The following is an 11,939-nucleotide window of genomic DNA, read 5'->3' as shown; positions in this document are numbered from 1 at the left end:
ACCCTTTTTTTTTTTTTTTTTTTGCACTGAAAAGATTACAATCAAAGGAGACAAGGAACATACAAAGGATGAGGGAGAAGGACACTATACATATATGTACAGGTGTTATACATTTAAATAAAGTACATTGACATTTTATTTTGTTATTAAACAAATGTATTTCATTTACATCCAGTGGCGCTTCCACCTATGTATTATTTGTTGGCCCATTTAATGTGTGAATCATTGAAGACATGGGTCTTGAGGAGGGATTTGAAGGAGGATATGTTAGTGACCCTGCAGGTCAGCTCAGGGAGAGGATCCCATGTTTATGTCAAAAAGGTGCAAAGATGTTTTTTAGACAAATGAACAAGTGGGTGGTCAAGACCAACATGGTTGACAGAGGAGAAGGATGGGGGCGGAGGGTAATGTCTGTATTAGTCTGGTCTTATTCTGTAAAGTTCTAAGTTCAATGGGAGTTAAGGGTGTTTAGCATCTTTTAAAACTGGGCCCCTGTTTAGTTATTGGGTTTTCTTGCTGAAGAGATAAAAAAAGTTGTCTGATCAGCTACTAGAAAGAGGACTAGGTTTTATATCAAAACCAAGAAATTCAGTGGATATTGCCACTGTTGTGACACAAGAGATGCTGACAATGTATTAAGCAGAAAAAACAGCCTGCAGATTTATTTAAAATGTGCACACAGATAAGCAAGTGAGGATCAAATTCTGGTCTGCATTACATTTGTGCAACCACACTTGACCAAATTCACTTGTGCCAACAGTGCATTTTCCCCACTGACTTGAAGTTTGCATTTCGTAACTGAGAACAGAATATGACCATTAAAGATATGCTTGTGTTCTAGAAGATGAAAATACACAAAGTAAAGATTTAAAGTAATTGTCTCCTCTGTGTCTTGAAATTAGTTTAAAATTAATTAAGAGTAAAGTATAATATTCCAAAGTAGCCCTATTTCATTTTTATTCATTAGAGTTCTATTTTAATACATAACAGGCATGGAATTAAGCAAAGAGTATAGTTATAAGATGTGGTTAAAATAAAATTTTTCATGTAAACAAAGAGGCAAATCAGGGGTTGGAGCAAACAGCAGATGGGAGAGAATATCCAGAGTAAAAACTGGAATGGAGAAAAGGCAATATGAAATTTGTCATGGCATGTTGCATCTGCTAATATTAGTGGAAGCAATTTACTGATAACTTGCATTAATGCATGGCATTGTGCTCATCTTATTCTCCCTCTAATGCACAGCTCTACTGTAACACATTTGGGACAAGATTCTGATTTCAGTGACAGAAGATTAAATCTGCAGTAATGCCACTGAAATCAGGGGTCTCACTCCCAGGTCTACAGCACAATCTTTGAGATCAGAATCTGACCCTCTTTCTTTGAGTTTCATAATAGTATATGAAATAGTGTAAATCACATAAATCAACATTATTTTGGGCAGGAAAAGTGCAATTCTAATAGCTAGATATGGTGAAGGGGCCTACAATCATGCAAAGACCCATATTGTGCTTTGTGGCTCAGGCACTTTGTCCCCTCTTAAGCGCAATGAAGCAGCTGTGCATCCCAAGTGAATTACATTTCATGGAATAATTTCAAATTTGTGACTTTTGGACATAATGTACTTTTTACTTTTATATAATACCCTATAGTAAATGATAGTTGTTTCAGAGAACACCTAGGAGATGGTTCAAATTCTAGAATAAGGGTCAAATCTTTTTCACATTACTTACATGGACAGTACACCTGAAGTTATGGAACATAGTCAGTAGGACTACTCAGGAGAGCAAGGTGAGCTGGATTTGATCCTGTCATTTTTATGCACAATTGGCAAAGCATAACTGTTCAGTTGTATTTTTGTTTGATAGAACTGTAATATATTTTCTTTTTTTACAGTTTAATTTAGGACTCAAAATTTTGGAAATAAAATATAAATGGCACAGAACTTAAAGTTTCTTCAGACAATTTTAATTCTGCTACTTCAGGATTACATCTCGGCTGAAGATGGTGAAATAAGAGCAAGTAAGAGATATTTATTTAATTTTAGTTACCTGTCCTGGCTAGTTAAAAACAAGTGTAGCGTATTCAGAGGACTGGATTGTGATATCTGTATCCAGGTCCACATATAGTACTTACTAGGATGAAATGTCAATGGTGCATCGAGGAAGGGGAAGAGCATATTTGGATACAGACTGGCTAACCTAGTGAGGAGGGCTTTAAACTAGGTTCGAAGGGGGCAGGTGGCAAAGCCCACAGGTAAGTCAAGAACATGGAGACCTATGAGAAGGTTTGGAATTTGGGGGGGAGCATGGGCTGTTAGAGAACGGATACAGGAGAGACAAGACAGAACTGTGGGGGGGAGGAAATCAAATGAGTATCTTAGATGTCTGTATACTAATGCAAGAAGTATGGGGAATAAGCAGGAAGAACTCAAAATGCTAGTAAATAAACACAACTGTGACATAGCTGGCATCACAGAGATCTGGTGGGATATACACATGACTGGAATATTGGTATAGAAGGGTACAGCTTGCTCAGGAAGGACTGGCAGGGGAAAAAAAGGGAGGAGGTGTTGCCTTATATATTAAAAATGTATACATTTGGACTGAGACTGAGATGGAAATAGAAGACAGACTTGTTGAAAATCTCTGGATAAGGATAAAAGGGGTACAAAACAAGGGTAATGTCATGGTAGGGGTCTACTACAGACCAGCTAACCAGGTAGAAGAGGTGGATGAGGCTTTTTTAAACAGCTAACAAAATCATCCAAAGCACAGGACTTGGTGATGATGGGGGACTTCAACTACTCAGACATCTGTTGGGAAAATAACACAACATGGCACAGATTATCCAATAAGTTCTTGGAATGTATTGGAGACAATTTTTTATTTCAGAAGGTGGAGAGAGCTACCAGGGGAGAGGCTGTTCTAGATTTGATTTTGACAAATAGGGAGGAACTGGTTGAGAATTTGAAAGTGGAAGGCAGCTTGGGGGAAGTGATCATGAAATGGTAGAGTTCATGATTCTAATGAATGGTAGGAGGGAGAACAGGAAAATAAAGACAATGGATTTCAAGAAGGCAGACTTTAGTAAACTCAGAGCGTTGGTAGGTAAGATCCCATGGGAAGCAAGTCTAAGGGGAAAAACAATTGAAGACCGTTGGCAGTTTTTCAAAGAGACATTATTAAGGGCACAAGAGAAAACAATCCCACTGTGTAAGAAAGATAGGAAGTATGGCAAGAGACCAGCCTGGCTTAACCAGGAGAACTTCAGTGATCTAAAAATAAAAAAAGAGTCCTACAAAAAGTGGACACTAGGTCAAATTACAAAGGACGAATATAAACAAATAACACAAGTACGTAGGGGCAGAATTAGAAAGGCCAAGGCACAAAACAAGATCAAACTAGCTAGAGACATAAAGGGTAACAAGAAAACATTCTACAAATACATTAGAAGCAAGAGGAAGACTAAGGACATGGTAGGCCCATTTCTCAATGGGGGTGGGGGTGCGGGGAAATGGAAATGGCAGGTTCTTAATGACTTCTTTGTTTTGATTTTCACCAAGAAGGCTGGTGGTGATTGGATGTCTAACATAGTGAATACCAGTGAAAATGAGGTAGGATCAGAAGAGGCTAAAATAGGGAAAGAACGAGTTAAAAATTACTTGAACAAATTAGATGTCTTCAAGTCGCCAGGGCCTGATGGAATGCATCCTAGAATACTCATGGAGCTGACTGAGGAGATATCTGAGCCATTAGCCATTATCATTGAGAAGTCATGGAAGACGGAAGAGATTCCAGAAGACTGGAAAAGGGCAAATATAGTGCCCATCTATAAAAAAGGGAAATAAGGACAAACCAGGGAATTACAGACCAGTCAGATTAACTTCTGTACCCGGAAAGAGAATGGAGCAAATTAAGCAATTGGTTTGCAAACATCTAGAAGATAATAAGGTGATAAAGTAACAGTCAGCATGGGTTTGTCAAAAACAAATAATGTCATACCAGCCTGATAGCTTTCTTTGACAGGGTAACAAGCCTTGTGGATGGGGAGAAATGGTAGATATATAGCTATACAAGATATCTTGATTTTAGTAAAGCTTTTGATACAGTCCCGCATGACCTTCTCATAAACAAACTAGGGAAATGCAACCTAGATGGAGCTACTATAAGGTGGGTGCAAACCTGGTTGGAAAACAGTTCCCAGAGAGTAGTTATCAGTGGTTCACAGTCATGCTGGAAGGGCATAACAAGTGGGGTCCCGCAGCGATCAGTTCTGAGTCTGGTTCTGTTTAATATCTTCATCAATGATTTAGATAACAGCATACAGTGTACAAGCTGGGAGGTCTTGCAAGTGCTTTGGAGGATAGGATTAAAATTCAAAATGATCTGGAGAAACTGGAGAAATGGTCTGAAGTAAATAGGATGAAATTCAATAAGGATGAATGCAAAGTACTCCATTTAGGAAGGAACAATCAGTTGCACACATACAAAATGGGAAATGACTGCCGAGGAAGGAGTACTGCGGAAAGGGATCTGGGGGTCATAGTGGACCACAAGCTAAATATGAGTCAACAGTGTAACGCTGTTGTAAAAAATGCAAACATCATTCTGGGATGTATTAGCAGGAGTGTTGTAAGCAAGACATGAGAAGTAATTATTCCCCTCTACTCTGCTCTGATTAGGTCTCAACTGGAGTATTGTGTCCAGTTTTGGGTGCCACATATCAGGAAGGATGTGAACAAATTGGAGAGAGTCCAGAGAAGAGCAGCAAAAATGATGAAAGGTTTAGAAAACATGACCTATGAGGGAAGATTGAAAAAACTGGGTTTGTTTAGTTTGGAAAAGAGAAGACTGAGAGGGGACATAACAGTTTTCAAGTATGTAAAAGATTGTTAAAAGGATGAGGAAGAAAAATTGTTTTTCTTAAACTCTGAGAATACCACAAGAAGCAATGGGTTAAAATTGCAGCAAGGGAGGTTTAGGTTGGACATTAGGAAAAACTTCCTAACTGTCAGGGTGGTTAAGCACTGGAATAATTTGCCTAGGGAGGTTGTGGAATCTCCATCATTGGAGATTTTTAAGAGTAGGTTAGACAAATACCTGTCAGGAATGGTCATAAGAACGGCCGTACCGGGTCAGACCAAAGGTCCATCTAGCCCAGTATCCTGTCTACTAACAGTGGCCAATGCCAGGTGCCCCAGAGGGAGTGGACCTAACAGGCAATGATCAAGTGATCTCTCTCCTGCCATCCATCTCCATCCTCTGACAAACAGAAGCTAGGGACACCATTCCTTACCCATCCTGGCTAATAGCCATTAATGGACTTAACCACCATGAATTTATCCAGTCCCCTTTTAAACATTGTTATAGTCCTAGCCTTCACAACCTCCTCAGGTAAGGAGTTCCACAAGTTGACTGTGCGCTGCGTGAAGAAGAACTTCCTTTTATTTGTTTTAAACCTGCTGCCTATTAATTTCATTTGGTGACCCCTAGTTCTTGTATTATGGGAATAAGTAAATAACTTTTCCTTATCCACTTTCTCAACATCACTCATGATTTTATATACCTCTATCATATCCCCCCTTAGTCTCCTCTTTTCTAAGCTGAAGTGTCCTAGCCCCTTTAATCTCTCCTCATATGGGACCCATTCCAAACCCCTAATCATTTTAGTTGCCCTTTTCTGAACCTTTTCTAGTGCCAGTATATCTTTTTTGAGATGAGAAGACCACATCTGTACGCAGTATTCAAGATGTGGGCGTACCATCGATTTATATAAGGGCAATAATATATTCTCAGTCTTATTCTCTATCCCCTTTTTAATGATTCCTAACATCCTGTTTGCTTTTTTGTCCGCCTCTGCACACTGCGTGGACATCTTCAGAGAACTATCCACGATGACTCCAAGATCTTTTTCCTGACTCGTTGTAGCTAAATTAGCCACCATCATATTGTATGTATAGTTGGGGTTATTTTTTCCAATGTGCATTACTTTACATTTATCCACATTAAATTTCATTTGCCATTTTGTTGCCCAATCACTTAGTTTTGTGAGATCTTTTTGAAGTTCGTCACAGTCTGCTTTGGTCTTAACTATCTTGAGCAGTTTAGTATCATCTGCAAACTTTGCCACCTCACTGTTTACCCCTTTCTCCAGATCATTTATAAATAAGTTGAATAGGATTGGTCCGAGGACTGACCCTTGGGGAACACCACTAGTTACCCCTCTCCATTCTGAGAATTTACCATTAATTCCTACCCTTTGTTCCTGGTCTTTTAACCAGTTCTCAATCCATGAAAGGACCTTCCCTTTTATCCCATGACAGCTTAATTTATGTAAGAGCCTTTGGTGAGGGACCTTGTCAAAGGGTTTCTGGAAATCTAAGTACACTATGTCCACTGGATCCCCCTTGTCCACATGTTTGTTGACCCCTTCAAAGAACTCTAATAGATTAGTAAGACACGATTTCCCTTTACAGAAACCATGTTGACTATTGCTCAACAGTTTGTTTTTCTGTGGGTCTGACAATTTTATTCTTAACTATTGTTTCAACTAATTTGCCCGGTACCAACGTTAGACTTACCGGTCTGTAGTTGCCAGGATCACCTCTAGAGCCCTTTTTAAATATTGGTGTTACATTAGCTAACTTCCAGTCATTGGGTACAGAAGCCGATTTAAAGGACAGGTTACAAACCTTAGTTAATAGTTCTGCAACTTCACATTTGAGTTCTTTCAGAACTCTTGGGTGAATGCCATCTGGTCCCGGTGACTTGTTAATGTTAAGTTTATCAATTAATTCCAAAACCTCCTCTAGTGACACTTCAATCTGTGACAGTTCCTCAGAATTGTCACCTACAAAAGCCGGCTCAGGTTTGGGAATCTCCCTAACATCCTCAGCCGTGAAGACTGAAGCAAATAATCCATTTAGTTTCTCCGCAATGAAACTAGATAATTAGTCCTGCCACAAGTGCAGGGGACTGGACTAGATGAGCTCTCGAGGTCCCTTCCAGTTCTATGATTCTATGAATTGTCACTGATGAAAGGTTCTTGATGTATGAACCTGTAGCCATAATATTTTACGTTTCCTGCAGGAAGGGAATGTCTCTATTTTTAAAAAGTGGGAACTGATTTTTATTTAATGGATAATTCCTAAGGGGCAAGTTGAACTCTAATAAGGCTCCAAGACCATGACCACTCTTTATTAAATGCATATGGCTTGCTTATTCCAAAATTGTCCTTTGTACTGCCTCTCCTCCAGAAGTCATGTGATTCAGATAGCTGTTTGTATAGCAACAATAAGACAGTAATATTGAAACCTATGCAGCTGTCATTATGCAATTGCATTACACTTTATAATAAAAATAGTGCACCTTCTAACTACTATGCCCATAAACACATGTTCCACTCTTCTGTTATTGAGCTCAAATGATTCAATGACATCTTCTTAAAATATAATGGGCTACCAGTGCCATTCAACAGAGTTAAATGCTCTATAATTGTTATTGTAGATGCATGGTAGCAGTGTCAGATAAATTTTACATTGGGGTTGTGATCAGAAAATGATTCAGGAAAAATACCTTGCTGCTGAAATTAGCTGTACCCTGGCTGTGTGTGTTTTGTGTCAGATCTGCTTTTTTTACTGCTGTTATCATTGAGGACAAATACAGGTATGGATGAGAAAGCTGCATTCTTTTCTATCTCAGGTATCAAATGCAGTTGCTAGCTGAAGTTCTGATTCCAGAGTTTTTATTGTTGATTATGGCTGGTGATAATGTGCACAAAAGAGCACAGCTTGATTTTTTTCAGATGCCAAGTCAAGTCTGCAGGTCTGACTGAAAATATCTTGTCTTCTGATAAATTTAGTAGATTATATATGGCAATTATAAATGAAGAATTTACAAAATATTTGGCCAGCTGACTACAATATAACCAATCACTGATAAATGAAAAAAGGATTGCTTGCAGTAGAGAAGATGCCCATTAAAAGTATTGCTTTGATTTTTGTTTTTAGGTTGCAGAACTGCTCCAGCGGATTTAGTTTTCATCTTAGATGGCTCCTACAGTGTTGGCCCAGAAAACTTTGAAATTATCAAAAGGTGGCTTGTCAATATTACAAGAAATTTTGACATAGGGCCAAAGTTTATTCAAGTTGGAGTAGTCCAGTACAGTGATTATCCTGTACTTGAAATCCCACTAGGAACTCATGATTCCACTGAAAATCTAATCAGAGAAATGGAATCCATACAATATTTAGGTGGAAATACGAGAACAGGAAGAGCTATACAGTTTTCGATTGACCACCTTTTTGCTAAATCCTCAAGATTTCTAACTAAAATAGCTGTTGTTCTCACTGATGGCAAGTCCCAAGATGAAGTCAAAGATGCAGCAGCAGAAGCAAGAAAAAACAAAATCACTTTGTTTGCTATTGGTGTTGGCTCAGAAATTGAGGAGGATGAACTTAGAGCTATTGCCAACAAGCCCTCATCAACTTACGTATTTTACGTTGAAGATTATATTGCAATATCCAGAATAAGAGAAGTAATAAAGCAGAAACTCTGTGAAGGTAAACCTTAATATATCTTTGGAACATAGATAGTCTTAAAGTCTTGTGATATGTACTGCTGTGTGCATATTGCAGTATTTCAGTGGTGTCCTTTTGGTAAGTATATAGCTCCACCACTAATGAATAATAACAAGTTTTGTTAGCTATTGTATGAGCTTCTCCTGATTTTGATGCAGTATTATTTTTTTCTATTAAAAGAAGCATTTTTGAGGAGTGATATGTTAATATGTTGTATATTTTCATCTCAGTGTGTGTTATTTTTATATGAAAATCTTCCCTTTGCTTTACCAGAATTTGCAAACACAAATCACTCAAGCTCTTTGCATTAGTGCTGAAAATATTGAGGTTAATTTTAATGCGTGTTGAGTTAAACCTTCAGGGATAAAAAAAAAAAAAGTGTTAATACTAGTTCTCTAAGTTCCAGTTTAAGTCTGCAACACTGTTTATCACCTCTTAACAAATGGGAAGAGAGGTTCACATTAATAATAGGAGTGCTTCTGCTAGCATGTGCTGAGAAGCCCAAGAGAGATTTAAAGGCTTTTGTTACAATTCCAGTGGATTTTGCCAAAATATTCTGCATAATTTTTAAACAGCATTTTTGGTAGAAGAATTAGCCAAAAACAACACTTTAAAGTGACTTTTTAAACTTCAAATTTTAGAAAAATAACAGCTAACTGAATTTTTATAACAACTTTATGAAACACTGACATTCCTCTAAAAAGTTAGCATAATGCTTTCAAAATCCATCACACAGAAGGACTTTGTTATACAATGAATATAGCATGCGTCAGCAGCATGTTGTTGTGCTTGTTATACTATTAAGAGTTGATGTAAGACATACTTCAGTGGTACAATGTTTCTGCATTTAGCAGGAGCAAAATAAAAATATTTTCCTTTGTTTTTACCTTGAAGTATGGACTTCATTGAAAAAATGTGGTAATTATTTGTTTATATTGAGGTACAAGTGTTAGTCTCTTCATACATAAATGAAAATCACAATCATCCAATGTACTGTAGTCGATATACTGTAACTTAAATAGTGGGGGGAAGCCAATCTAAAAAATGACTGAAGTCCACTTAAACATAGAGATTCTTTAATAAAAAATTGATAGAGGGAGAAGTTTCCCAGAGTAAAGACTTGTAGATTATTTTCATTACATACAATTTGCCAAGGTAGACCCATGGTCTATCAACTCGGGTATCTTATGAAGGATACCACTGCCTAAATCTGATTCTTCAGAAGAGGGTCAACCTTCCCCATAAACAACCTGGCCAGTTGTGCAGTGGTGTATATACAGGACTCCCTTCCTGAACCCTGGGTTAATCAATGACTGTCCTGAAGTATGTGATTTACTTACCTGCTTTTGAATATATGTGTTACTAATGGCAATAAAATTATCCAGCACCTTTTAAAAATCTAGTTGCTGTATTTCTCTCTCTCAACTCCCATGGCAGCAAATTCTATATGCTGACTACACATTGCATCTGACTACCTTCACCATCCCTGTTGTGGGCAAATGACTCCATGTACATTAGGGGGGCAGGCTCCCTCAGTCCCCACATTCGGAAGGAGCCACAAGACTCTTTGGCCTAATGGACATCTTTCTTCTATCTATGTCCTGTACCAGAACTATTATCCAGGGATGAATCCTTCTCTCTTCCCTCTTTATTTCTATCACACACACACACACACACACACACACACACACACACACACACACACACACACACACACACACACACACACACACACACACACACACACACACACACACACACACACACACACACACACACACACCAATAGGCAATTAGGGGATCTCATTCTCATGAATCCGATCATTGAGAAAGGACCAGTGTCAGCCAGCTATGCCCTGATTAAACCAGCAATGAGCTATGCATCTACCCTCTTGAAATAGGAAACAGCTTCTGTAGCTGGATGTCTAGGGTGCCCGTGTGTATCCGAGTAATGGCTGAGATAGTCTATCCCTAATAAAAAGCTTTACAGAAATGGAGATATAATAATGTTTTACATGTCTGTACTGCCTTTCATCTGAGGAGCTCAAACTGTATTAGTGACAGTGGGTATGTCTCCCACACTAGGGATGTCTACATTGCAACTGGAAGCAAGCTTCCCAGCCAGGATAGACAGGCTGGTGCTAGCAGGGCTCAAGCTAGTTTGGTAAAAATAGCACTGTGGTTGTTGCGGCTCCAGTGGAGATTCGGGCTAGCCACCTGAACTCAAACCCAGAGGGTCAGGTGGGCTTGAGAGCCCAAGCTGCCACCCAAGCCACAATGTTCACACTGCTGTTTTTAGCGTGCTAGCTTGAGCCCTGCTAGCACAAGTCTGTCTATCTGGGCTGGGAATCTCACTCACAATTGCGGTGTGGACATACCCCTTGTTCCTGCTGCAATATCCATCAGGTCCCCAGGAGAACAAGCTGTGCACAGCAGCTATTTCCACCAACAAACTCACAGAGATCCAAAAGTTTAGTGCTGTGTGGAGGGGATTTGGAGGACACCTGGCAAAGAGGGGAACATGTGACAGAGGTTCTGCTTCCAGGCCCTTGTATTTTGGGGTTTTCTACTCCATTTTTCATTCATTCATCTCTTCTGAATCCTGTAGCATGGAGAAATATTTGACCCAAAGAGTTTCAGTATTTCTTCCATAGTCTTGTTTTGGTATTGAAACAAAGAAGTTGAGAACTTTATACTTTAGCCTAAAATCTTTCACGGTTTGTCAAACAGATGCAGTATCAAATGGCAGTTTTAGTGTTTTCAGAATTGATTGCTGTCAACTATTCTGTCTATTGCTTTATAGAATCTGTTTGTCCAACAAGAATTCCAGTGGCAGCTCGAGATGAAAAAGGATTTGATATTCTTCTAGGATTAGGTGTGAAGAAAAAGGTTAAAAAGAGAATTCAAATCCCATCTTCAAATGCAAAAGCTTACGAAATAACATCAAACATTGACTTGTCAGAATTTACAAGGTACTTCATTGTAGAAAGTTATACAGTTTGGGATAAAAATGCGGTTTATTAAAATGTATGGGATTTGTTTCAGAATTTCCCATTTAGAATGTATGTGTTTTTTCCCCAGGAATGTGTTTCCAGAAGGTCTTCCTCCATCATATGTGTTCGTCTCCACGCAGAGGTTTAAGGTCAGAAAGACATGGGATTTGTGGAGGATTCTAAGCCTGGATGGGAGGCCGCAAATAACAGTTACTGTAAATGGGGAAGATAAAACATTATCCTTTACTACAACAAGCTTAGTAAATGGAACTCAGGTTGTCACTTTCACTGCACCTCATGTAAAGGTAATGAGTACATTGATCTTGTATTGGAATATTCATGAGAATACAGGTTTATTTCCTTGG

At 38.7% G+C, this 11,939-nt stretch overlaps 1 protein-coding gene across 2 annotated transcripts in view; it reads left to right on the top strand.

Annotated features, from left to right (window-relative positions):
• The first annotated feature begins 1,934 nt into the window (after window positions 1-1,934).
• The window catches only part of LOC135876406 (collagen alpha-1(XXI) chain-like), a 155,937-nt gene continuing 145,932 nt past the window's right edge, over window positions 1,935-11,939 (top strand). For both annotated transcript variants that reach the window (XM_065401602.1, XM_065401601.1), the window contains exons 1-4: window positions 1,935-2,022; window positions 8,012-8,563; window positions 11,385-11,553; window positions 11,663-11,879. In XM_065401602.1, coding sequence (XP_065257674.1) covers window positions 1,935-2,022; window positions 8,012-8,563; window positions 11,385-11,553; window positions 11,663-11,879 — 1,026 coding nt within the window. The remainder of the gene's footprint in view (window positions 2,023-8,011; window positions 8,564-11,384; window positions 11,554-11,662; window positions 11,880-11,939) is intronic.

This window comes from Emys orbicularis, chromosome 3 (assembly GCF_028017835.1).
Source record: "Emys orbicularis isolate rEmyOrb1 chromosome 3, rEmyOrb1.hap1, whole genome shotgun sequence".
NCBI classification, from domain to species: Eukaryota; Metazoa; Chordata; order Testudines; family Emydidae; genus Emys; species Emys orbicularis.
The sequence above is the reverse complement of the archived record's forward strand: the minus strand, read 5'-3'. Positions and strand labels throughout refer to the sequence as shown.